At 40.7% G+C, this 27,918-nt stretch overlaps 1 protein-coding gene across 1 annotated transcript in view; it reads right to left on the bottom strand.

The window, feature by feature from the left end:
- SV2C (synaptic vesicle glycoprotein 2C) overlaps nt 1–13,507 on the bottom strand; it is a 160,914-nt gene extending 147,407 nt beyond the window's left edge. Inside the window, exon 1 of the mRNA XM_042941399.1 lies at nt 12,849–13,507. Coding sequence (XP_042797333.1) covers nt 12,849–13,428 — 580 coding nt within the window. The 5' untranslated portion in view covers nt 13,429–13,507. The remainder of the gene's footprint in view (nt 1–12,848) is intronic.
- Between the last annotated feature and the right edge of the window lie 14,411 nt (nt 13,508–27,918).

The raw sequence follows: 27,918 nt of genomic DNA, 5'->3' as shown, positions 1-27,918 counted from the left end.
AAGTTTCCTAACCCACAGCACAGAAGCATCAGGGGATGAGTGACAGACAGTTAAGTGGCAGCAGTAACAGGATGGTAGAAAGGGGTGAAGAAAAACCAAAGTATTACATAAAGAATAAAAATGGATGCCCTGAACTATCAGGACACATTTAAATTCTAGAAGATAAATTTAGAAATAATATAAAACACTTTTGATTTCCGTTTAAGAAATAGGCTTAAACAGGGGCACCTGGGTGGCTCAGTTGGTTGAGTGTCCGACTTTGGCTCAGGTGATGATCTTGCAGTTTGTGGGTTTGAGCCCCACATCGGGCTCTGTGCTGACAACTCAGAGCCTGGAGCCTGTTTCAGATTCTGTCTCCCTCTCTCTGCCCCTCCCCTAGTCATGCTCTGTCTCTCTTTCTCTCTGTCAAAGATAAATCAACATTAAAAAAATTTTTTTCTAAATAAAAAGAAATAGGCTTAAACAAGAAGAGGCTTTGACTCTTAATAAGGTAAACTTTATTTACTTAAAATAAATATCTCACTTTTCAAACAAGTTACATAATAAAGTCATACATTTTAATCTAATGATTACCTTGACTCCAAGTTTACTAGAAAATTGCCTACAGAATATTCTAGGTTATATTATTTGTTCCCCTCTGATTTTCAAGTAGCATACTTGGTCCACACCCAAATCCCTCCCTTCACTCTCAAATATTCCCCAAGAAGCTCAACAAGAGTTCAGTTCAGTTTTTTTAAATGTTTTTTATTTATTTTTGAGAGAGAGAGGCAGAGTGTGAGCAGGGCAGGAATGGAGAGAGAGGGAGACACAGAATCCGAAGCAGGCTCTGAGCTGTCAGCACAGAGCCAGACACGGGGCTCAAACCTATGAGCCACGAGATCATGACCTAAGCCAAAGTCGGATGCTTAACCTACTGAGCCACCCAGGTGCCCCTAGAATATTCTTCCAGGAGAGGCCATTATGGCAAACTCCATGACCAGAATTAGTCTGGATTCCCTCAGGAAGAAAGGTACCTATAGGAATAGCTGCTGTTGACAAAGAACGGGAGCCACATCAGGACTCCAATTCCTGCGACAGTGCAGGAAACAGGGCAGGAGATGCTGCTCTGCTAATACATTTGTATCTGTCCAGGACTCACTGCCAGCCCAGCATCTCCCCAAACACAGGGGACAGTGAACTCCAGCCATCTGTGTTACGAGCACCCAACCACCTCCAAAACGACTTCTTTCTAATTGTTTTTTTTTTCTTTTTGAATTGTGTTAAATTTATAGAACATAAAATTTGCCAGCTTAACTATTTTAAGCATATAATTCAGTGCCATCAACTACATTCACAATGTTGTGCAACCATCACGGCCATCTTTTCCCAAAGTTTTTCATCGTTCCAAACAGAAACTCGAACTTCTGAGCAGTAACTCCTCATTCCCTCTCCCTCCCAGCCCCTGGTAATTCTAATCTACTCTCTGTCTTGGTGAATTTGTCTATTCTAGATAATTCATATAAGTGCAATCATACAACCATTTGTCCTTTTGTGTCTGGCTTATTTCAGCCAGCATAATGTTTTCAGGACTCGTCCATGTTGTAGCTTCTATCAAAGCTTTATCTTCTTTCTTTAAAACGTTTCTCTTTTGGTTTACCTTCTATTTCTTTTCCCTCGCTTGATTCTACATTTTGTTTCTTCCTATTATTATTTAAAAAATTTTTTTTAATGTTTATTTATTTTTGAGGGAGAGAGGGTACGTGAGCAGGGCAGGGGCACAGAGAGGGAGACACAGAATCCGAAGCAGGCTCCAGGCTCTGAGCTGTCAGCAAAGAGCCCGATGAGGAGCTTGAACCCACAAACTGTGAGATCATGACCTGAGCTGAAGTCACTTGCTCAACCGACTGAGCCACCCAGGTACCCATTTCCCATTATTTAATTCCATCCTTCTTTCCAACTTTGAACATTGCTAACCACTAACCGGCTTCCTCCTGTCCATCCATTTCCTTCCTTAACTTGACAAAGTTGGAGACGCTGACTCCACCTCAGGGTGTTATCTTCCTTACACTTCAGCTCATTACTAGTCAGGAAGCACAGTCCCTGAGGGAGGGCATCCTTGCTTTCCACACTGCTGGAACACACTGTGTTTTCATGTACCAGCTGAATCCCTAGGAGAAAGGGTGTGTGTGTGTGTGTGTGTGTGTGTGTGTGTGTGTGTGTGCGTGCGCGCACGCACGCGCGCATGCAGTCGAACTATCTTTGCTACGCTGTCATGAATGAGCCTACAGAAGTATGGCAAGATATGATAATATGGTCTCAGAGTGTTGGGAGGAAATCTCAAACATAAGGTCACAGAGGTAAACTGGATTCTTGATTCTGGAGGTAAAAGCAGTGTCCCCAAACTCCCCCCAAATATGCCCCAGTCCTTACTCTCCCCCTCCTGACAGTGGTACTACCCATGGGTAGATTTGATTTTTACTTAGTCATTGGGAAGAGACTCCTGCATCCTAAAATATTACCTGGGGGCAAAAACTTGGCCTCTCACCACAGGTTCCCTCCTTTCTGGTAGGCACATTGTCAATATTAACTGGGTGTCTATGCTACCTGGCATCAGTCTCTTTGCAGAAAAGGGCACACACATTTCATTCTCACTTAGGTTCATGCAAATCCCTCTCAAGGACTAAGATATTCTTGGCAATGAATTTACTCAACACAACTCTTTCTCTTTAAACATCACGAATACCTAAATTTAAATACCAAAAGACTTCAAGAATGTAACCTATTTTGTATATTGATCTTTGGTAATTCAAATGCTACAAAACTATTCCCAAAATGTTTGCTTCTCTGCAGAACAATAGCAATCATATTCTCTTAGAAGAAAGCCATGTTCCAGCACTTACTTGAAAGCACCTTACGAATATCCTGTATTAAGTAGACCTGTGCCCAACTTTCTCAGCTTCTTTTCGTGACTTCACAAAGGGCATACCAAATGTTAAGCAGGCCCCTTAACTTCCCCTCTAAGAGCTTGTTCCATGCTATGCCCCTGAACAGAACTCTTCTCCCAGGCACAAACCAAGGGTGCTGGGCAGATGCAAGCTATATCCTAGCAGCACTGAGGCAATCTGCCCTACAAAAGTGCCAGGTGGTGTGGCTCCATCCTGCTCTCTGTAGCTCTTCCTGGGGTGTTAGGAAAGAAGACACTCTTCCTTCCCTCCCACCCCAACTTGCTCTGATGTTGCTTGGCTGACCTGATGGTGCAGATGGATGCTGACTGCTCCTTCCATCAAGCCCCAGGCTGGCCACAGTGCAGGCTGGTAGGTCTTACGCTTGGTTGAGAACTCCCTTGTCAGTGACATAACTAATAGAGTCCTTTGTCTTAAAGCAGGGCCTTTCTTTCTTTTTTTTTAATATGGTAATTATATTAATGTCAGTTATTAAGGACAGTGGTGGCAAGATACTACCACCTTTTCATCACTAGCCAGGTGCCTTGGTGCAGTTTACAACCTGCAAAACTGTACATAGCAGCCCTACAATGTCAATTGGTTAAGGTGGATTTTCAGCAGTTTCTCAGCTGTCAGCTTCTCTGTTTCCAGGCTTTGTCTTGAGAGTGAAAAAATAAACTTAATGGCAGAGATAAATAATATTCCAATATTTAGAAATATTTGCTCGTTTCTAATAGGTATAGGAAGATTGCATTTTTAATGTAGGAAAATACACATGACAAAATTTATCATCTTTCGCATTTAGAGATAAGAGAGATAAGAGAGATGTGAAAATAATTTAGAGATCATTATATTCTATTTTTAAGCAAATTCCTTACATTAGAAATTTTTAGTTGGAAAAACTCATTGTGTCCTCATCATTTTATATTTCATTAGAGATCTCAGTTTTGAAATTGAAGGTAAGAACTATACCCAAGGACCTCTTACTTTTTCTGTCACAATCTTAAAAAGGCCAATAAGAAATTTCTAAGTGTAAGGTAAGAATGTCAGTTTGCAAATATGTGGGTTGGGAATACTTGCTTCAGTCATTTATCAGAATAACTCTTCAAGATGAATGTAATTAAACCATTTCCTACTCCCTGAAGCATTTTGCAGGAACCTTAGTTCCTATACAAGCTCTTGTTACATGAGAATATTGAGAGATTAGATTTCCCATGAAAAGGGGTGATTTCATCTTCCTGGTTGGAATTCAAACCTACAAGCCCAAATTATTTGAATTTGGCTTGATACAGTTATTAGGTGATTAACATTTCAAACTGCCTTATTTAAACCAACATGCAATTAACAAAGTCTCTAAACTAACAACAGATCAACAAGTTCTACAGTGACTTCAGGGAGAGTCCCAGATTGAATCAGAATAATGTACTGTACTGTACTGTACTGTAATGTAATATAATGTAATATGTAGCACCACTGGAATCAGAATCCTCATCCAGAAGTGTTCTAGGATGCAGAGATATAGGGATTCAGGATGCAAGGATCAGCCTTTAGGTTCAAAGCTATATTGTAGGAAAACCCCCAATGAGCCTCCGGGTGACAGAAAGGCATTTACTATCACACTCTCAAAGTCTCAGAATGCTGCTTATTGGCAAGATTCTGGAATGTGGCATGGGGTTTCTGTTCACTCCTATCCTGTGAAAATGTATCACAGACTTCCTGGATGGAGGAATTGTTTCAGGCTACATAGGCCAAATCCACTAGGAGGTTAGAATGAATGACCAGAGGAAATAAGACCCAAGGATATAATGGCAACAAATTATTGAGTCTTCTTTTCCAATCTGGCAATAATGAATCCAAATAAGATTTTGCTAGTGTTGGTGAACAGGATGTTCTCTAGAAGCCAATAACTTTTTAATTCCAATTAGAATCACTGTGACAGCTGAGAGGCTAAACAGAAGCAGAGGGCATACACACACACACACGCATACACACACACACAATGCAGATCAAACCTCCCTTCAAGATACCAAGGCAGATGTCAATAACAAAGGGATTGGGCAGGGTATATAGTTGCTGATCCTGAAATCTGCAGCTTATACTTCTAGGGTACAAAGCCACTCATCTTAAAATTTAGAACACATTTACAGAAGTAGAAAAAAACACTCCTAAAATTCATATGAAACCACAAAACACCCTTAATGGCCAAAGATTTCCTCAGAAAGAAGAACAAAACAGGAGGCATCACACCGCCTGATTTCAAGATATACTATGCAGCTACAGTCATCAAAACAGTATAGTACTGGCATAAAAACAGACAAATAGACCAATGGAACAGGATCAAGAGCCCAGAAGTAAAGCATAGACAGTAACTAATATTTGACAAAAGAGCCAAGAATACTCAATGGAAAAAAGTGCTTTAATAAACAGTGCTGGGATAATTGGATTGTATTTAATTACATGTAAATACATGTAAGAGAATGAAACCGGACCCATATCTTAAAGCACTCACAGAAATGAACTCAAAATGGATTAAAGACTTAATCCATTATGATCATGATACTGCAACTCTCCCAGGATTATATCTGAAGGAAATAAAAACTCCAACTCAGAAAGACACCTGCACCACCATGTTCATAGCAGCATTATTGCAATAGGCAAGACATGGAAACAACCTAAATGTCTATTGATGGGTGAATGGATAAAGAAGGTATGGTGTGTATGCACGTACACACACACACACACACACACACACTGGAATATTTTTCAGCCATTAAAAAAACAAAACAAGGAAAGTCAACCATCTGCAACATCATGGATGGACCTTGAAGGCATTATATTCAGTGAAATAAGTCAGATGGAGAAAGACAAACAAACACTGTATGATCCCACTTATATGCAGAACAATAACAACAACAACAAACACCCAAAAACCTAAAAAAAAATCATAGAAAAAAGAGATCAGACTTGTGGTTATCAGAGGCAGTGGGGGTGGGGGGGGGGAGAGGAGGGATAAATGGAGGAAGATGGTCAAAAGGTATAAGCCTCCAGTTATAAGTAAGTACTAGTATAATCTATAACATGATGACTGTAGCTAATACTGGAGTATGATACACAGTTGACCCTTCAACAACAAAGGTTTGAACTACATGGGTCCATTTATACATGGATTTTTTTTTAATATAAATATAGTACAATAAGTGTATTTTTTCTTTGTTATGATTTCCTTTTTTCTAGGTTACTTTATTATAAGAATATAATATGTAATGTATGTAATGTACAAACCATGTGTTAATAAGACTGTTTATGTGAATCAGTTAGGCTTCCTACTGAGAACAGGCTATCAGTAGTTAAGTTTTGGGGGAGTGAAAGTTACACTGGGGTTTTCACCCGTGCAGAGGGTCACAGCACCTGTAACCCCTAAGTGGTTCAAGAGTCAAGTACGTTGGAAAGTTGCTAAGAGAGTTTGGTACAATTCCCCTGGGGGAAAAAAAAGAAAGAAAAAGGGAGTTCGTAATCCTAAGAGTTCTCGTGATAAGGAAACAATTTTTTTCCTTTTTTTCTCTCTTATCTTTTTATTGCATTTATGAGAAGATGGACATTAGCTGAACCTAGTATGGCAATCATTTCACAATATACACAAACCATCATGCTGTACATCTTAAAATTACACAGTGATATATACCAGTTATTTCTCAAACTGAGAAAGATATACAGAGTATATCCAGATTCCCGATGATCAAAACTTGGAATAAAGCTAAGACGGCATCATTTTGGTATCAGCTCAGATATACTGGTCTACCTGGCAGCACTGGGAGCAGGTAATACACACACTGAATGAAACGACTGGTTCGACACACACTGAGCCAGTTACTGTATTCTGCCTGCAATCTAGTGGCAACGAGCAGTCAACAGGAGGAAAGAAAAAGATATCTCAGAAACTTGAAGCTTGTTTTATTTTGTTTTTTAAACACGGACAGCTAAAGATAAGGAGCTAGAAATCCCAAAAGAATATGTCTTCTTTTGGTAATACCTAAAAGAATAAGGGAGCATATGGAGAGATGAAGAGAAATTAGGGATAGTTCAGGTCATATCCATCCAGCCCAGCCTCCAAGGAAACCACCATTTCTATAAGTGGCAAATGAAGTAGCAGGGGAGAGAGAGACAGAGAGAGAACTCGGTATGTTCCAAGAAATTCTACCACCTAGGTAGAAACTACGGAAAGAACAGTTAAAAGACATGCTTAAGGTCTACTAGCGATTTTGTTTTATTTACCATTGTATCTCTAGAGTCTAAAACCATGCCAGTCACATAGTCAGTGCTCAACAAATTTTTGTTGAATGAGCATCGTAGTTGTCAAGAGAAGGTATACGAATTCCAAACACTCTGACTTGATAGGCAAGTATTGAATAGTTTCCAAACTGACATGTCCAAAAATGAAAAAAAGTCAAGAAAAATTCCATTCATATGTACCAATACATTCTTGATGCTTTGATGTTCATGGTCCACCTCTGTTTTTGCCCAACATGCCAATCAACCAGCTAATGCTATAGAGGTTCTAAAGGAAAATTAGTCTGTGCTACAATAGGGTATTACTCTGGGACACCCAGGTGGGCCTTCCAGGGTGCTGGCTACTTCCACCCAGTCCTGGTCTGGACCTGGTTCCCACGTGTTCCCCAACTAGATGTGTCAGCACACCCTGAACACATCCATCTCTCAGAAGCAGACTCCCAGGAGTGAAGCTCACCAAGACAGATGGAAAAATCAGAACGCCAATTGGTTAATTTAAATGAAACACAGAATTTCCACAAAGACTGGCATCCTCTGGCAGGCGCATTCCGGATGGGCAAGCTCTAAAGCAAGCTGAATTTGAAATCTTTAAAGGGCTTTGGAGTGTGGAATTAGAGCGAGAGGTCTTTGCTATAGGATTCATGTCTTTACAGACTCCAGGCCTCAGGCAGCCTTCCTTACAATAGTGATACATGTGGCCCCCAAACCACATCGGTTAAGATTTTTAGGTCAGGACACCGCAACCCTGACCAACAACCAGAAGGGCACTGACAACATCTGCATCTATGACTTTCCCTCCTGTTGGTCCTCTACTACTGATGAATGCCCACTCAAAATAATACATTCTTACTTTCGATATGTCCATATCCTCAGTGAGGTCTCAAAGTGTTAATGATCGCAGGGATTGTCATCTCAAATATTTGTTGAGATTCCGTTATGTACTAGGCACTGATGTGGGCGGTGGGGAAACAGTAGTTCACAACACTGACAAAAACCCCTGGTCCCATGGGGCTCATGTCCCCTTTATTTTTGAGGAAATCGTATTTCTCATTTGTGACTGTTGCCCTTATGTACTCTGTGTAAATAAAGACAACAACAACAACAACCAGGGCATATCCTCTATTAGGGCTTAGGAAAGGGAGAAAAAGATGTAATATCAATAGGTGATTACACTGTTGGAATCCATGAACAAAAAGTGAATTTTTAGATCTGTCCTCCCCCCCTTGAGATACTGGAGTGGTATGTTTCTGCCAACAATTGAGAATACTGTATTCTCCTAGAAGTAACCCCAGTCCAGAGGCCTTTAAATGAAAATGTTGGAGAACTGGAAAGGCAGATGGGATGAGGAGCTGGAATGGGTGGCATCCTGGCTCTCCCAACAGGCAGCGATGCATTAGGCAAGTCAGGTACACTCCCAAGTCCCCCCCTCATTTTTAAGGTGACAGGGTCTGCCTAAAACACTAAGACACCAGCAGCTGGGAAATACCATGATCTCCCTTGATAATAGGAACCAATCCTTATTCGCAGTCTCCCTTACAGGGCCCTGGGCCATGCCCCACACACAAAAGCTAGTGCACAAATAGTGCTTTATCAAACACAGAACCTATTGTAACACCAGAGGGGCAGCTGAAGTCGCAGAAAAGATGTATAAAAATTTCTGTTGGGATGCCTGGGTGGCTCAGTCGGTTAAGCGTCCGACTTCGGCTCAGGTCATGATCTCAGTTTGTGGGTTTGAACCCTGCCTGGGGCTCTGTGCTGAAAGCTCAGAGCCTGGAGCCCGCTTCGGATTCTGTGTCTCCCTCTCTCTCAGCCCCTCCCCCACTTGTGCTCTGTCTCTCTTTCTCTCAAAACGAAACAAAACAAGACAAACCTTAAAAAAAAATTGCATTGCTCTTTAGCTATTAAACCCTTTATTCACGCTGTTTTGCTCGCTGTTTTCGTCTTAATGGTCTTTTGCGCTGCCGGTAACTTCTTAAATGCCAGAACTGAGAGACTGTTTGGAATCCTTCCTGCAGGACCCTGCAGCCACCAGGGCACCTGCATGGCTCAGTCGGTTAAGTGTCCGACTCTTGCTTTTGGCTCAGGTCTTGATCTCACAGAGATCATGGAGTCCCACATCGTGCTCGGCTGCACTCACAGCACGGGGCCTGCTTGGGATTCTCTTTCTCCTTCTCTGCCCCTCCCCTGCTCTTGTGCACGTACTGCTCTCTCTCTCCATCTCTCAAAACTCAAAAAAAAAAAAAAAAAAAAAAAGACTGCAGCACCTGAGGGTGACAGATCTCTTCCTTTTCTCAGCGACATCCAGGCCTCCCCGCTCTCCTGGTTGCTCCTCTTCTGCCATCCTCCTCATCAGCAGCCCCATAATAGAGCTTTCTGCGGGAAACCACTGTCCCCCTGGTTGAGGTCACTGGCAGCGTCATCTTAAATGAGATTGCTCACAAACCAACTGTGCTTCAGTCCAAAATGACAGTGGCTCACTGGACTCCTGGGACGCTCCCCAGGATCTCAAAGGGAGAAGTCTAAAACAAACTCTTCATCCTTCTGCCTCAGGTTCAAACCTGTACTCCGCATTACTTTATTTGATGAATCACCTTCTTTTCATCAACTGTCCACTTGTTCCGCCATCTGAATTCATCGAGGACCAATCCTTGCTGACCCTACCTCTGGAACAGCTCTCAAATCCTGGCTTTTCCCCCCACTGCCTCGGTCAGGTCGCGACACCTTACGTGGTCTCTCAGCCTCAAGTCTATTTTTGCTTCTCTTCCAGCTGTTGATATTTGTTTCTTCGTGCTAGCAACATGCAGACATTTGTGATTTCTCCATACTAGACTATAACTTCCTTGGATACAGAAACCTCATCCTTATTTGTCCTATTATCCCCAGTGGTAACACTATGCTTTGCACATAATAAATGCTCAATAATAGACTTTGGCAATGGAGCATGGATTATCTTAAATAAGACTGCACCTTATTCCCCCAAAGAACAGCTCGTTAGATGCTTAAATATTTACTCTTTTTCCCAGCCCAATTAACAATGTTATATATACACACAGGCCATACACATAGACACCTGCACACACAGTCACTATCTTTAAGTCAACCTTCTAGCAAACATCAAGAGAGGCTCTATCTCCCAAATAAATGAGACATAAATTGGTTCATATTTTTTGTTCCTGGTCTTCCTTGAGAGAACGACACAATGCTTAGTGCCAAATGAGAAATTACTTTGCAAATCTATATCCCTCAAAGACCACCAAACATGGGTCATGCATCTTTCTCGCATTTTGATCCCATTGCTGTGACTTAGAGCGGTAATTATATTACAAAGCTATTATTCGATGGAATGAAAATGGCAAAACAATTTAAATGCTTGTCTTAAAAAACTCCATTAGAATGCAATTATAAGTGAAATTACAGTGGCAAAAGAATTGAAATGCAAGTCTGGAAGGTACAGTTATGAAACCATTAAAATGCTTCTGTTGGGGACTCACAGTGTTGAGTGAAACCATACACTCTTGGGGACACAGTTTTAATTCACTAAAGCAGTCACACTTATGGAAAGAGGAAAATATCACTGCTCCAATTGTTCCACAGCATTATCTGAACTTCTGAATGTCACCTAGGGGTGTATAACATCAGCAGGGTTTAAAGGTGTATGGAATAAACTGATAAGAGAACCAGGTGTCATACTGTGTTTCCATTCAGCACCAAGAAGATAAAGGCAAGCTTAGTTTAGAGTTTTCTGAAATGTTTCCAATATAAAAGCTAGGATTATAATGTGAAATGCTTTTTATCCTAAAATGAAGCTTGCAATTATTAAATATGTGTGCCGTTATATTTCTAAGTATCTATCTCCTTAAAATGTTCTGCTGATGCACTCCTTTTGCAACATCTTGATAAATATTTTGATTCCCAGCCTTATAGTAGATATAGCTGCTCACTAAAAGAAAAAACACACACACACACAAAGGCAAAATACAGTGGATACATACGAGGTACACTGAAATGATCAATTTGACAAACGACTAAGGACCCTCCTCAAAATTATGTTCTGTATTTTGATGGCTGAACACAGAGATGAGTCTACCAGCAAAAACAGGCAAAATATGTCCCACCCCCACCCTCTCTCCCTCACAGTCTGCTTCCAAGAATCTATCTCTTTCAGCTAAGTAAATAAAAAAATAGATGCTAGGACGGGGTCATATAAAGAAACAAGTGTTAAAGAAATGAGATGTAAATCTTTTTCTCATGATTTTCTCTCTTTCACTGTCACAGAGCAGGTTAGAAAATGGCATTTAATTTTTTTCACACAGAAAACTTCTCAGCATCAATGATTATAACATTACTCAATAAAATTACTCAGTTTCCATAAAAAGACTTGCAGACTTTTGTTTATCAAACTTTAGTTTTAAAAAGTCCCTTGAAAATATAGATACCAAGTACTCTTACTCTCACAGACTCTGAGACACATATAGATTTCATATGCACATAAACATGTTGTCTGGGGTATGCTTAGCAAAAGGGGTTTGAAAGTCCTCCTACCTTAATCTACTGAATGCTTGACATGGACTTAAATTGTTGGGGCTATGTGGCTGTGTGCATGTTTCTTGGCCTTCTTGTTTTCCCTTCCACAAGGGAGGGTTTCTTTGAACCTCAAGGTCATGGTAACTTCTGCTATCTAGATATTTGATAGAGAAGTCGTATTATTTTTACACATATAATTTAGATATTAATACGACTTGAAATAGATTTTAAAAACTTTTTTTAGTTCATTTATTTATTTTGAGAGAGAGAGCATGCACGTGAGTGAGCACAAGCAGGGGAGGAACAGAGACAGAAGGGGCAGAGAGAATCCCAAGCAGGCTCCACACTATCAGTGCAGAGCCTTATGTGGGGCTTGAACTCACAAAACGTGAGATTATGACCTGAGCTGAGATCAAGAGTTGGACGCTTAACTGACTCAGCCACCCAGCTGCCCGATTTGAAATAGATTTTTAAAGCATATGAGGAAGTTCTTCCAGTTTAGGCACAAAGGTACAAGCTTTGAAAAAGAAAAAGTCATCTAGAGAAAATTCTATGAATAAAACTAACTGAAAAAATAAACAAGCAAACATACACATAGATTATAGGAAAAAAAAAAACTAGCGGGGTCCCAAAAGTATTTAAATCATAGTATTATACATAAAATTTGAAATTCAGAATTTTAAATCACATTTGTCAGAGTTTTGTAGAATTAACCTCTATATTTAGAAAAGTACCAAATATGTTTCATATAGTAGTCTTATTAACTTCCAAGGACATATCTTTAGAAGTTAATAAAGGAGAAACCAATAAAACATTTATAATAATATAAAACATACTGCTCTTAATTTGAAATGCATAAACATATAAGTTGGATTGATGGATGAATAGATGATAGAGAAAATACGGTAAATGTTAACTATAGGATCTAGGTAGTGGATATATACAAGCATCATTGTACAATGTTTTTGATTCTTTTGCATGTTTAAAGCTGTTCCTAATAAAGTAGTGGTGAGGGGGGAAGCAGTGCTCTGGATGAAAAGTAAGTATTCTATTTGTTAACGGTGCTCCACAAATAAGCCAGTTTCAGAATCTGTGTCACAGGCATGATGCACTCACCTAGCCATCCGGATCCTGAATTTGGAATGCACAGGTCTGTCTCAGCGCTGGGCAACACGAAGCCAACAACAAACACCTCCACACCATCCGCCATAAGGGCCATGCCCAGCACAAAGAAAAGGGCCCACTGGAAACGGCCATGACCACACTCTTGGATTATCAGCTCATACTGCTGGGCTAGTTCTTCCTCATCAGCTTTCCTCTCTGACTCCAGCTCCTGGCGGTCCTTGTGCACATCGCCCTTAGGCTGCCCCACTGACACAATGCTGTCCTTCCCTTGGTTCATACTGGGGATGCCCTGATACTCCCCTTCATAGATTTCATCATCTTCATCATGGCCCTCGGTAGCCTCACTGGAGCCTTCATCATCATTGGCCTCCCCATTATAGGTCTCTCCAGGTGGGTAATAGTCATCGTCCTCTTCTTCATCTTGGAACCGACTATAGGACCGCTGGGTGTATTCATCCTGGGCCCGGTCCACTGCCTGGTTCACCTTCTTTACAGTTTGTTTCTTCACCTCCCGGGCAATGTCCTTGGCGCCCTTCATCAGTGAAGTCCTATCCTTGTAACAGTCTTCCATCTTATCTCAACTGATGGCAAATGCGAAGATGGGAAGTTTTCAGACTCTGATCAGCGCTTCAGCCCTGACGGCATCATCCACTTTGGCTTCAAAACAGAACTGCAAAAGAAGAAAAGCCACACAAGATACTTAGTATTCCTTTCTTGTCTTTTTCACCATCTATCCCTTGGTCTCTGGTCTCTTTTCACCGTCCCCCTCAGACTAAGACACAGAATTAGCTTTGCATGGAATGCACAGGAATTCCCTGAGGATAAAACAGGACATCTGGAACCTCAAAAAGTACATCTAACACATTTGGATTGAGAAAAATAGTATTGCTCACAGACATATACACACACTGCAAAGTCAAAACCAGAATATGAGAAGAATCCTGTCTGAACTTATTTCCTAGTATTAAAAAAAAAAGCAGGCAAGCAGCCCCATATACAATGCTATTGAGTCATATATATATTTGTAAAATGCATTTTCCCTCTCCTTTCATTGTATTTCCTTCAACAAAGACTCATGCAGTGCCCCCAAACTGCAATTGAGTATTTGCCCTAGTATAACGGTCATGTCGGTAGGAAATGGGTAGAGTTCATCAAACGATTTCACAGATGCCTTTGATAAACATTGAATTAGAACAATAGGCTTGTCTAGTTGGGGTCTGTCCTTTCGGAAGTCACCCCCAGGCCAGCAGTGACAGGTAAGCCACATGCAATGTCCCGTCACAACCCCACCTTATAAGTACTCCAGGCTTTGTCTCTATGTCCTTCATCTCTGGACACACACACCCCCCTCATCCTACTGTTATTCCAGTTGACTGCTGTCCTGGATACATGTCATGGGTCTCCCATGGCCCACTGTTTGGTTTTCTATATCACTGAGACAAAAGGCTTGGCTTACATTCGGGCTGAACCCATGGTAATAGATGGTTCACTTGTCCACTGAGCTGTCTCCTCTGGTGGCCCACGGTTGTACATAGAGGATATAACGGTGAGAAAGTCACTCCCCCTATCATTAAATCCCCAAGCCCTTCTCTGTGGCAGTGTTGCAAACCATGAGTTATGCAATACTAATTTCTACCTCCTCTTTGTACCTAGTGTAAGATACTTGGTGAATGGCTTGCAAACATACACTTAAACTGCTCGTTCAGACATCAGAAACAAACCCAGTAATAAAGACAAAAAGATGTTTGTTTATAAATTGACTGTGCATCATTACCACCGAATAACTGTAAATGCCCGCGAGGCAAACAGAAGCCTCGTTCTGCACAGCCCTGTGTTTTGGAAGACAGTAAAATGAAATTAAAATAAACATATGATTATAAGGTTTTTGCCAAATGTCGTAATGGAGGGTTTTTCTGTTTATTCTCCTTTTTCTTTCTCTCTTTCTGTTTTTTTTTTTCTTTTGGAGGGCTGACAGTAAGGGGAAGCAAGAGATGGGAGGATCCATGAGGAGAGTAAGAAAAGATGGGAAGGCAGTTGGAAGAGGTTGAGGCTGGAGGCTCAGAGACTCAAGAAGGAGGCAGGAAAGAAGAGAGAAGGAGAAGGCAATGTTGGGGACAAAGAGATACTTCCTACTTTAAAAATTAAAAGTAAAGGGGCACCTGGGTGGCTCAGTCAGCTAAGCGTCTGACTTCGGCTCAGGCCATGATCTCACAGTTCACGAGCTCGAGCCCCGTGTCGGGCTCTGTGCTGACGGCTCACAGCTTGGAGCCTTCTTCAGATTCTGTGTCTCCCTCTCTCTCTGACCCTCCCCCACTCATACTCTCTCACTCTCTCTCTCCCGAAAATGAACATTAAAATTTTTTTTAAAAATTAAAAGCAAAATTAAGACAGTTCACCCGGTAAATAAAGCCAACTGCTCTACTATCCATAGACTGATGATCATATCAGACACTGCACATGAGCTGTTTCCCCTGCATGACCAGTACAGGCACCGGATACACTGGTACATGAGGAACAATGTGCTGAGGGGGAAGCAGAGCCTGGGCCATGGCGGTACCACCATGGGAGCAGCTGTGCTTCTTAGTAACCGAGAGCTTCTACAATGGCTCTTTTAAAGAAATGCTACCTAAGCTGACCGGATTTGGCGTTTCTGCTTTTGTTCCAAGCCACAAATGTTCTTACCACATGCTTTAAGGACCCCCAAAAAGGTCTTTGTGTGGGGCCCACCCACCTCTAGAAGAGGAAACACACATGGGGTCTTGAATGGCATGGTTACGACTGCAAAGTCAACAATTCTAACCCTCTATGTAATCTAATCATATGCACAATGAGGAAAAAAAAAAAAGAAAAACTTTGCAATCAAACATTACAGGTTTAAAAAAAAAGTGCTGCATGTAAAAGTCTTAGTTTTCATTCTGGGGCAAATAAAGGAATGTGTATATATAAGGGCTCCTTTTTGACTCAAGGTTCCTCACTCAAGGCTCCAGTTGATTTTCAGATTCTTGACAGAAGAGACTGGGTCTTGTGGTTTGCAGTCTCACTAAAACAAAGATTTTTCAGCGTTTTTGCACATGTAAGGGAAGGCACGAATACTTACTCAAAAATATGTTTAAAATCAGATGTCTGCAGATGTTGTCATTGGGGGACACTGGGTGAAAGGCATGGGGGTCTGTATTATCTCTAGCAACATGTGAATCTACAATGATCCCACCATAAAATGTCAAACAAGAGAACAAGTCTGTACCGCCTTTATGAAGCAATCTTCATATTGCTGGCAGGCAGATTATTCAGGGGCAGAGTGGCCTGTGGCCATTCCTCTCTCTGGTAAATGGAAAATGCAAAAAGCCTGTCTCACTGCAGACTCCACCAGGAAAATGGCATATTGGTACCTGTACTGGAAGGTTCTCAAGGTGTGGCCCGCACACCAGTTATGGCCTATGAGGAGGTCCACGGGCAGCTGCATATTGCATCATCGATGTCTGCAAATGATACACCTCTGTTTAGGGTGAATCACTGAGTCAGACCACATAATATGCTCCAGACATCGTTTTAATAAAAACTGATTTGATTTAGAGCATACTCTATGCCAGGCATTATGCTAAGAACTTTATATATGTTCTTTTATTCTTTTATTTAATCCTTATTTCAATCCTCCAAAATAGATCTTGCAGTCTCCATTTTACAGGTGAGAAGATTAAGGATGAGATTACATAAGTAGCCCAAGATCACAAAGCTTGTCAGAAGAGACGCTGGGACTCCAGCCCAGATGAACCTGACCCCAGAGGCTTGCCCCTCACCCCCTATCTGATTCACCCAGTGCTCTTGCTGAGGTCTTAGTCAATGCAGTAGCATTCTTCCTGGTCGTTCTGATAACTTGTTTTCTCTACACAAAACTTATTTTATGGTCTCTTGGCTAAATCATCCTGTGGGTTCTGAATCAAGGAGAATTATTGAGATATCTTCATCAGTGATGGGCTTTATGTAGATAATTCCCAAATGCAGTCTTGTTTGTTCAGATAAACCATCCCAACATGGTGCCTGTACTTCAAAAGATAACACAGCGGTCACGCTAAATAAGACGCCAGGGGCCAGAAGGGCAGGAAAGAAGGCAAAGCAACGAACCTCCAACCACCTCCAGTGACGTGCAGCTGCCAGTACTCTTTAATTCAAGTCAGCGTGCTTCTCCATGAAGTAAGCGTAATAATAACTGCCATACAGTGTTGTGAGGATTAATAAGCTGACATTTACACCATGCCCAGGAGAAAAGTTGACGTACATTAAGTGATTTTAATTCAGGTTCCCCAGAAACAGAACCTGTGATAAGGAATCAGGTGCGAATCATTTATTAAGAGGATGACTGAGGGAGGACTGCGGTTTTAGGCAGTGTCCTGGGGGGCAAGCCACAGTCTCCCCCCAGAGTTATTCCCACTCAAGGCAAAGGTGCTGGCCTTTCACGCTCCCACTCCCATTTGTTGTTGGCCAAGGGCCACCCGGGGTGAGGATGGACTAGAGGCGCTTCCAGCTTTCTGTACCAAAAGGCAAGGCAGTTCCAGAGACCCACGCACAGTCCCCTGACAAGGTGCAGGTGTGGCTGGTGGAAGCAAAGAATGGAGCCAGAGGAAGAGAGCGGAGAAAATGAAGGGGATCCAAGAGTATCTGGGCAGAGCACTAACAGTATCTCCTATAATAAGTTTTTAATAGCTACGTGGTTAGATGCCCTGCTTATCACAGCTGATTAACAACTGTATTTATTTATTTTTTTAATTTTTTTAATGTTTATTTATTTTTGAGACAGAGCATGAACAGGGGAGGGTCAGAGAGAGAGGGAGACACAGAATCTGAAACAGGCTCCAGGCTCTGAGCTGTCAGCACAGAGACCGATGCGGGGCTCGAACCCACGGACTGCGAGATCATGACCTGGGCTGTAGTCGGACGCTCAACCGACTGAGCCACCCAAGCGCCCCATTAACAACTGTATTTATAGAAGTGGCTGTTACAACCAAATAATATTTACAGCACCGTTTATCTGATATATGAAATGACATGCACAAATCAGCTCTATTTCTATGTGTGGCAATCACTTTGCACAAATAATAATTTATACACATAAATGGAAGTTATTCTGGCAAAACAGAGTTTCAGTTTTTTTTTCTTTGATGGTTCATGCCAAACATCGTATATTCAGTAACACCACATATTATATCAAAACCATCCTACACATGTTCCCATCATGCACAACTCTCCCCAACACACACACAGATGTTTATCTCCGTTTCACCACACTGTCCCCAAACTTCCAGTCCTTCCTTCTGCTGTACCCTTCATCGCCACCATCATCAAAAGATCTGGGATAGTTCCTCCTCACCAAAACATTCTGGAATCTTCTGGATGCTGGGAGAGTCCATCATTGTAATAACTGTATTTATGCAGCTTTGAAGCCATTGTGCACGCACACAGTGATGACAGCAATAATAATAGCTCACTCATTCTTATGTTGGCCCTGTGATAAGTACTTCAGAGGAATTATCACACAACAAGAATCTTGACAATAACCATATGCTTTTTAAATCTCCATTTGACAGATGGGAAAACTGAAATCTGCCCGGTAAGAATTCACACTTACATGAACTTACTCCAGAGCTCAACCGCCTATACTACATCTACCAGTTCTTAGTAGAAACGGAAGCCCGTGAGGGAAACAGAGTTTCCACCAACGTGGGGCAGAAGACAGACCCACCTCCCATTGCCTGGGTAGGTAGAAACCCTTCAAAGTACTTGCAGAATTCCAGCCTGTTGGGATTGGGAGAAGGGACTCATTATCTAACAGCCACCTTTCCCTCCTAAGTTTGGACCTAATGGAGACATTCAACAAGAGAAGGTAAATGGTGAGCAGTTGCCAGCTGATGGAAAATCATGCACACACTTCATCTCCGATGCCACACCTTCTTCCCAGTCCTAGGATTCTGGACCACACAGGGCTCCTTCCAGGAGGGAAGGCTGTCCAGGGAGTTTTCCAGGTCACAGGATTAGCAGACCTGGGTAAGCACCTCCGTGGGGCTGAGGCCAGCAGGCCAAGATCTTTCACCCAATTTGCCAGAGAAGTTGTTCCTTCTTTCCTGGGGACAAGTGAGGGTATGTGCATGGGTAGTAAAAAGAGAAGCTTCAAGTGTTTTCCCCATATCTGTCTCTCCTGAGGAGCAGTGGAAATCCCTGTACCTGAATGGAAGTTGAAAAGTGGGGAATGTCACCTTAACTCAGTGCTATATCATCTTGGTCAAGACCATAACAGAGCACACCAGCCACCCCAATGAGAGCCTTATCACTTTCCATCTCTTATGAGATAGAACATAAAACTAATTATATGTGATGACATTATAGTAATGCCAAAAAATAGCTTCATTAAAATAAAAAGACAATGATGTGAACATTAACATTTGCAACAAGTCCAGAAATATTTTGAGAGACTGTGTAATGCATTAGTCCAAACTAATATACATTTTAGTTTATGATCAACGTCAGAAAGAAAGGCAACATGTAGTATTCACCATCCATGTTGCAACTAGATACCTCTTTCTTAAGGTTGTTTCACACATCGAAAGATAGTGGCTTTTTAGCTGTAATCATCAAGACAATACGGTACTGGAACAAAAACAGACACTTAGATCAATGAAACAGAATAGAGAACCCAGAAATGGACCCACAAACGTATGGCCAACTAATCTTTGACAAAGCAGGAAAGAACATCCAATACACTAAAGACGGTCTCTTCAGCAAATGGTGCTTGGAAAACTGGACAGCAACATGCAGAAAAATGAAACTGGACCACTTTCTGACACCATACACAAAAATAAATTCAAAATGGATGAAAGACCTAAACGTAAGACAGAAAGCCATCAAAATCCTAGGGGAGAAAGCAGACCAAAACCACTATGACCTCAGCTGCAGCAACTTCTTACTCAACACGTCCCCAGAGGCAAGGGAAACAAAAGCAAAAATGAACTATTGGGACCTCATCAAGATAAAAACCTTCTGCACAGCGAAGGAAACAATCAGCAAAACTAAAAGGCAACCGAGGGAATGGGAGAAGATATTTGCAAATGATAAAGAAGATAAAACGTTAGTATCCAAAATCCATAAAGAACTTATCAAACTCAACAGCCAAAAAACCAAATAATCCAGTGAAGAAATGGGCAAAAGACATGAATAGACACTTTTCCAAAGAAGGCATCCAGATGGTTAACAGACACATGAAAAAATGCTCAATATCACTCATCATCAGGGAAATACAAATCAAAATCACAGTGAGATACCACCTCACACCTGTCAGAATGGCTAACATTAACAACTCAGGCAACAACAGATGCTGGGGAGGATGCGGAGAAAGAGGATCTCTTTTGCACTGCTGGTGGGAATGCAAACTGGTGCAGCCACTCTGGAAAACTGTATGGAGGTTCCTCATAAAGTTAAAAATAGAACTACCCTATGACCCAGCAATTGCACTACTGGGTATTTACACCAGAGATACAGGTGTGCTGGTTCGAAGGGGCACATGCACCCCAATGTTTATAGCAGTGCTATCGACAATAGTCAAAGAATGGAAAGAGCCCAAATGTCCATTGGCAAATGAATGGATAAAGAAGTTGTGGTATATACACACACACACACACACACACACACACACACACACACACACACACACTGGAGTATTACTCAGCAGTCAAAAAGAATGAAATCTTGCCATTTGCAACTATGTGGATGGAACTAAGAGGGTATTATGCTAAGCGAAATAAGTCAGTCAGAGAAAGACAAATATATGACTTCACTCATATGTGGAATTTAAGATACAAAACAAATGAACATAGGGGAGGGAAGCAAAAATAATATAAAAACAGGGAGGGGGACAAAACAGAGACTCTTAAAAATGGAGAACAAACTGCTGGAGGAGTGGGAGTGGGGGATGGGCTAAATGGGTGAGGGGCATTAAGGAGGACATTTTTGGGGATGAGCACTGGGTTTTATACATAGGGGATGAATCACTAGAATCTACTCTTGAAATCATTATTGCACTACATGCTAACTAACTTGGATGTAAATTTAAAAATAAGAAAATAATTTAAAAATAGTTTAAAATGTATATTTTATACACAATATATTTTATTTTATTATAATAAAAAAGTTGTACATAAAAAATAAAGATAATGACTTTTAAAAAATTTTTAATGTTTTTATTTATTTCTGAGAGAGAGAGAGAGCGAGAGAGCGAGTGTACTAACAGAGGAGGGGCAGAGAGGGAGACACAGAATCTGAAGCAGGTTCCAGGTTCTGAGCTGTCAGCACAAAGCTTGATGTGAGGCTCAAACTCATGAACTGTGAGATCATGACCTGAGCCGAAGTCAGACACTTAACCGAATGAGCCACCCAGGTGCCCTGATAATGGCTTTTTAAAAAAGCTTACGATCAATTTTATTGAGGTATAATTTACATCGAATAAAATGCTCTGGTGATCATTAAAAGAACATAGTCCAAGAGAGATGGTGTGGTACACCATCTAGATTATGAATATGCTTATTCTCTTATTCTGGCAGAAAACATTGATTGAAACATTGTTTGAAATGTTTACTAACAAAAGTTTGAAACCTCTGGACCTTACACTGTCAACAAAAAGAGGTCAACATATCTGAGCCCTAGACTTTGGTGGTCTGGAGACAGCAGAAAGATGAGACAATAGGCATAGCCTTGTAGGAACTCTAAGTACTATGTAAGAATGTCCACACTGCTACTTCATTATAGCCTAACCTTATGCAATAGACATACTATTTGAAGGTGAACAGAGTTAAAATGCAGAAATGCATACCTACCGGGAGACGGCATTCTGAAAAGAAGTTTTTGGGAGGGAGGAGAAGACATCTGAGATAAAGAAATACACACTGACCCATCATCCCAGCCTATCCAAATCTTTGAAATCAGACTTTTATAGTTTAAGGATGCTGCTTGTCCTCAGAACCTTTAAACTTCTGTGTAAATACGTGTAAATTCCCATTCTTCAAGTGATTTCTTTTTATTACTTAATCTAATCACACCTGCTCAGTTAAGCCCAGCTGGTTCCCTTTGGGCATTCAATCATGTCTTTCATTATGGTTATCCAAGAATGTGATGGTCTTCCCTACTGGAATGTAAGCTCCCTGAAAATAGGAACTTTGTAAAATAAAATGCTATAAAGCAGTGTTATTAAAAGAGGACACAAGCACCATAGGGGGGCCAACCCTCCAATAACCCCCTTTCTTCATGAGGGACTTATCTGGATCAACGTTTCCCCAAAGTGCAATCTGCAATATGTGCTGAGTGGAAAAAGTTCTATTGTCATATAAATTTGGGAAGTTTCTGTCTCATATTGAATAGGTCTTTCCCTGGGGGCAGGAAAGGATCACAATTCAAGCTTTTTATAAAGACCCTGTTTAACTGTGTTATCCAACCAATTCCCAAGCTTTCCTAACAGAATGTCCCCACTCTCAACATGACACCGATGGGCAGTCCTGTATTAAAATAAATGCAACATCCTTTCAAATTCTAACATGTCTATTAAGAAATACCATAAAACTCACTAATTAGAATCAAGTAAGAGAAGCAGGAAGCAAGGCAGAAAGTCTACATTATTTCTTTCAAGTCTATCAAAAACTGAAATTAAGCTTACAAAATATAATCTTGTGACACATTTGCTATAAAAATAGAGTGTTTAACATATCTGCATATTTTTAAGTAATAAGTCATTCAAAGAGCCTGGAAATTTTGATTTTAAGTATATTAACATTCTTTTTTTATGCAATTTTGACAAATTAATTTGCTCTGTGAAGAACAATTCTCCTAAACCAGGTTAAACTGGCCTCGGTAGTTGTTGAAATTTCCACAAACTACACGTTAGTAAAGCGTAAAGGCCTTATTCAAATAACAGAACTATTTACATCCATGAAGGTTTTTGAAGGTCCTAGACCTCCTGATAGAAGAATATTCTCAAGTGAGTCAAAGTGAGCGTTATTCTAATGAACAAACATCTAAATTCAATTTAGTATGTACAGCAATATTCTTTCTGATTACAAAACTAAAACATGTTTAAGAAATAATTGGAAAATTCAGAAGTTACAAAGAATAAAATAAAAACCATATGTATTTCTACCACCCAGAGATCCCTACTCTTAGCGATTAGCAATTCTAATTCCAATCTTTAAGCTATGCAAATGCTTCTGCATATGATTACTTTAGATCATACTGTACATTCAAATTTGAAGCCCTTCTCAGATTACTCTCTTATCTCTAAGTCTTCAGGTATGAATTTTCCCATTCACTGGAGTAGTAGACTATCTCAAATAGTACAGGCTTTCATTATAGGTTTAGTAATCCTTGGCTATGAGCATATCTTCTTTAGCAGTGGTTCTCAGAGAGTGGTCTGGGGTTCCCCAGGAAACCCCCAAGACCAGTCAAGGAATCTGAGGTCAAAATAATTTTCATAATGTTATTTGATGTTTTCACTCTCATTTTTTCATGACTTTATAATCGCATTTTCCAGAGGCTACATATGTGGTAACATCATTGCTCTAATGGTTAATGAAATGTGTACTTGGAGATTCTTGTGTCTTATAAGTTCCTCAGATTTAGTTTCTAATATGGTAAATATTGATAGGTATAACCAACAAAAATGAAAATTCTTTTGTTCTTAACAATTTTTAAGAGTGAAAAGTGGTTAATGAGGCCAGACCAAAAATTCAGAATTATGGTTCTAAAGGAATCATCTCCTGCTTGAACCTGGATTTATACAGATTTTCCTTTGGGGTTTACTTAATTTTTTCCAATAGAGTTTTGAGTTTGCCCCTGCTTGAGTTCCAAATGGTTCCCAAAAGTCTGAACTACTTTTTTTATCGGTAGCTCAGTCCTGGATTTCCATATTTGCAGATGCCGATGAGCTCAGGGTTTCCATCTCAGGTGGGTGACATTTTCCTAGCCTTGTCTGTGGCAGGCAGTTGTGGACTGTCTTCCCTTCCAGGTGGAGATGGGCAGTGTGCTCCTGGATCCCAGATTACTTGCTGGCCATGTCCTGGTCACAACTTGGAAGGCACAGTGCCATCTCCTATACACTAAGTCTGCCCTTTCCATTTCTGGGACCTGACAATTTTCTTCTTTTGAGGTCAGCCATTTATTATTAAAATAATAATGATGTATCATCCACGTATGTGAAACAGGGTTTAGCATATGCATAATCCACCATCGTGACCCAGAGGTTGACACTTTCGTGATATGTTTTAATCATACATTTTATATTTAAATTTTCTCACAGTTTTAAATATTCTAGTACCATTTTTATTTATTATATACCTTAATTCATTTAACCTGTCTCCTATCATTGGGCATCCAGGTTATTTCTACTATTTGAGTATTATTAATAATGTGGTGATGCCCAGCCTTGTGGTGGATCTTACTGAGAACTTGAGAGGTCAAAGGAGGAACCTAGTTTGGATGATTTTTATATATAATATCACATTGTTCTTCATAAAGACTGTGGCAATTTATAACTTCCAGAAGCATGTAGGAGAGCCCTGATTTCCTTGTGTTCTCACCTATACTAGAAATTAGTTGAGATTTCTGCCAAATTACAGAAAAATGTTTTATCATTTTAAGTTGCATGTGATTACCTGTGAAACTGAATATCTCTTTCCTTGCGAAATCTTTTATATTTTGCCCATTTTTGTATTGAGGTTTGCAGTGGTTTTAATGTAGCCCCCCAAAAGATATGACCATGTCCTAACTCCCAAAACCTATGAATGTGACCTTTTTGGAAACAAGAATAACTAAATTGAGGATCTTAAAAGGAGATCAAGTTGGATTATCTAGGTGGGCCCTAAATCCAATGGTAAGTTTCCTAATAAGACACAGAAAAGACTCGGACGCAGAGGTAAAGCCATGAGAAAATAGAGGCTGAGACTATGCGGTCACAAGCCAAGGAACACTGAAACTACCAGAACCTGGGAGTGGCAAGGAGGGATCCTCCCCTTTGTAGAGAGTGCCACCCTGTAACATCTTGAACTGTGAGAAAATAAGTTTCTGTGTTTTAAGCCACCCAGTGTGGTAATTTGTTAAGCAGCCACAAGAAAGGAATACAAGATCATTTTTAAAAAAAAATTTTTTTAACGTTTATTTATTTTTGAGAGACAGAGACAGAGAGGGAGACACAGAATCCAAAGCAGGCTCCAGGCTCTGAGCTGTGGGCACAGAGCCCGATGCGAGGCCCGAACCCACGAACTGCGAGATCATGACCCGAGCCAAAGTCAGATGCTTAAGTGACTGAGCCACCCAGGTGCCCCAAGATCTTTTTCTTATTGAATTTTAAAAATGGTTTATATATAAACTCCTTTGTCATACAGGTTGTAAATACTTTTCTCAGATGGCCTCATTTATGGTATTTTTGCCATGAAAAGTTAATGACTATTTTTATAGTCTGTTCAAAATGTTCTTTCATGTTTCCTGCCGTGAGTAGTTTATTCAGGCCCTCCTGAAGTTCCAAAATATTCATCTATTTTGTTCTAATTCTAATACTAGTTTCATTGTTCAATGTTTAGTTCTTGAATTTATTTTGCCATCTTGTACAAGGAAGGGTTTTTTTCAAATGAATAAACAAATAAACATTTATTAAAATGCCCCTTTCATGAGACAAAATTCCTATATATAATAGTCTCTCTTCAGTTTTGAACTCTGCTACATTGATATGCTTATCTCCTGTTGCCCTCAAACCATTTTACTTTGATTTTTATCACTTTGTTATAAGTTTAATATCTATCAGTGCTTGTGCCTCTCAGGACTCATCCTTTGCAAATATTTATTTGCATCCCATCTAATTTGTCTTCCAAATGGACTTGAGAATTGCTTAGCCATTTTCTAAGAAAATTTTCATTAGAATTTTAACTAGAATTGTACTACGTTTGCAAATTAATTTCAGAAGAACTAAGCCTTAAAGCGGTCATCTTGTCCAAAAATATATCTTGGTATTTATTCAAGTCTTCTTTTATGTAACTCAGTGACGTTGAGACATTTTCTTCTTATCGTGTCAGTTATTTAATGAACAAGATGCATACACACAAAGACAAAAAAATTTTTTTTTTAATTTATATTCCTTTGCATATTTGTTTACTAGCTTCTCAGAATCATGACATAGACTCTGGCCGTGAAGTTTAGTGTCTGTCAGATGCATTTGGTGGGCCAGGAAGTGTGCTCTCTCCCACAGTAAAATATTGGCCTCAGTGGGAAAGGAACTCACCAAATGTCAGGGAGTAGAGCACATGTGATGCAAGTGCTGAGTCAAGTTCGTTTATGGAGGCTTCAGAAAGGGGAGTCTCTGAACCATGCTGACAGTTCTAGCTCAGCTTTCTAGACCCTTCTGTGTACTGGGCCTAACTCAGGTCAAGTGTTACAAGGAGCAACACTGAGGGAGAACTGGCCAGCAGACTCAGAGTGTCTTCAATGGAGCCCAGAAGGAGTACAGTGTTCTGGATTCCTGTCCCTAAGGAGCCACCAGGATGATGTCAGCCTTTGGGGAAACCAGATGCCTGAGGAGCATCAAAACAATCTGTGTTATTAGGCATAGTCATTATAAAACTGTCGCACACAATTCCTACTCTTCAGTAAAAGCGAGATACTCTCTTCCACGAAATGACCAAAGACTTCTGGCAGAAGAGTCCCCTGGCATTAAACAGAGGCTGCCAGATTCGAAAGGGACCATCTGTGGATGTGGTAATAACCACTCAGAGTGAGTGCGGTCAGTTCTGCTTCTTTCGCTGGGATGTATGAATCCTGTGAAGGGAGCCTGAAGAGAAACAAAGCCAGGAACTGAATTCCTTCCCAAAAGCATATGGGTTATCACAAAGGCTCTCGAGGGCTGGGAAGGGCAGAAGGAAAGTAGCGACCTCCCTCGACAATTCTCCTTATCTCCTCTGGGATTAAAAAACGTTCCCCCAAAGATCCAATCATCCATTCAAGAAGGATTTATTAAGCACCTACTATATGCCAGATACTTGAGCTGAAGATAAGAGATTAAACAAAAACACACAAAGCTCCTGACGGTATGGGGCTTTCTTTCTAGTGCCAAGACAGATAACAAAACAAATAAATACATGATTTCATGTAATGGTAAGGGCTACAAATAAAAATAAAGCAGGGTAGGAGGCTGGAGCAACGCTGCCCCACAGAGCTCTCTGTGATGACAGAGATGTTCTAGATCTGTGCTGTCCAATAAATATAGGGCAAAATTTAAATCTAAATAACCACGCCTGTCTAGTAGCTACCCTGTTGGACAGTGTAGGGTTACAGTGTGCAGGAGGGGCTGCTATTCTAAGAGGAGTGGTCCAGGTGAGAACCTCATAACAGAGGGAATTTGAATAGAAGCCTGATTAAGGCCATGGCATAAACCCCATGCTCCCCAGGGGCTCAGAGCTTTCCACACAGAGAAAGCAGCAAGAAAAAGGTGTCACGTGGAGAGTGGCAAGGAGGCCAGGTGACTGAGTAGAATCAGGAAGGGGTAACAAGGGAAGTGACTACAGGCAGATCATCAGGGGCTTTGAGGCCACAGTAAAGGCTTTGGGTTTTGCTCTAAGTGGGATGGGTTTAAGGTAGGAAATCCGAGAGAGTGTAGCTTGATAAAACCTTATTTACGCAAACATTGGAAATGTCTTTTCTTTTAGTGTATCTTATTAGCCTTGCTTTTCACATTTGTTCCAATCTTTGTCTGACAATAATCATCTGATAATGAATAGGACAACTTTAAAATAAAGACTGCATTTATTAAGTGTTTTTAAGAACAGGGTTGAGGAAGGAGGAGCACAGTTGGAAGAAAAGTCCCTCAGTATAGGAAGCAATCAAGAGAAAAAGCCAACCTCCAGTGTACCAAGTAGACACTTAATAAGGACCTGTGATCAGTCACCCTTCTTCTCCACATTCACTCAGTATCGCATCAGAGCTAGTACAGAATGAGACTAGTTTCCATGTCCTCTGTTTGCCCATCATTGGAATTGGAAGAGAAAGA

This window comes from Panthera leo, chromosome A1 (genome assembly GCF_018350215.1).
Source record: "Panthera leo isolate Ple1 chromosome A1, P.leo_Ple1_pat1.1, whole genome shotgun sequence".
Lineage (NCBI taxonomy): Eukaryota > Metazoa > Chordata > Mammalia > Carnivora > Felidae > Panthera > Panthera leo.
The sequence above is the reverse complement of the archived record's forward strand: the minus strand, read 5'-3'. Positions and strand labels throughout refer to the sequence as shown.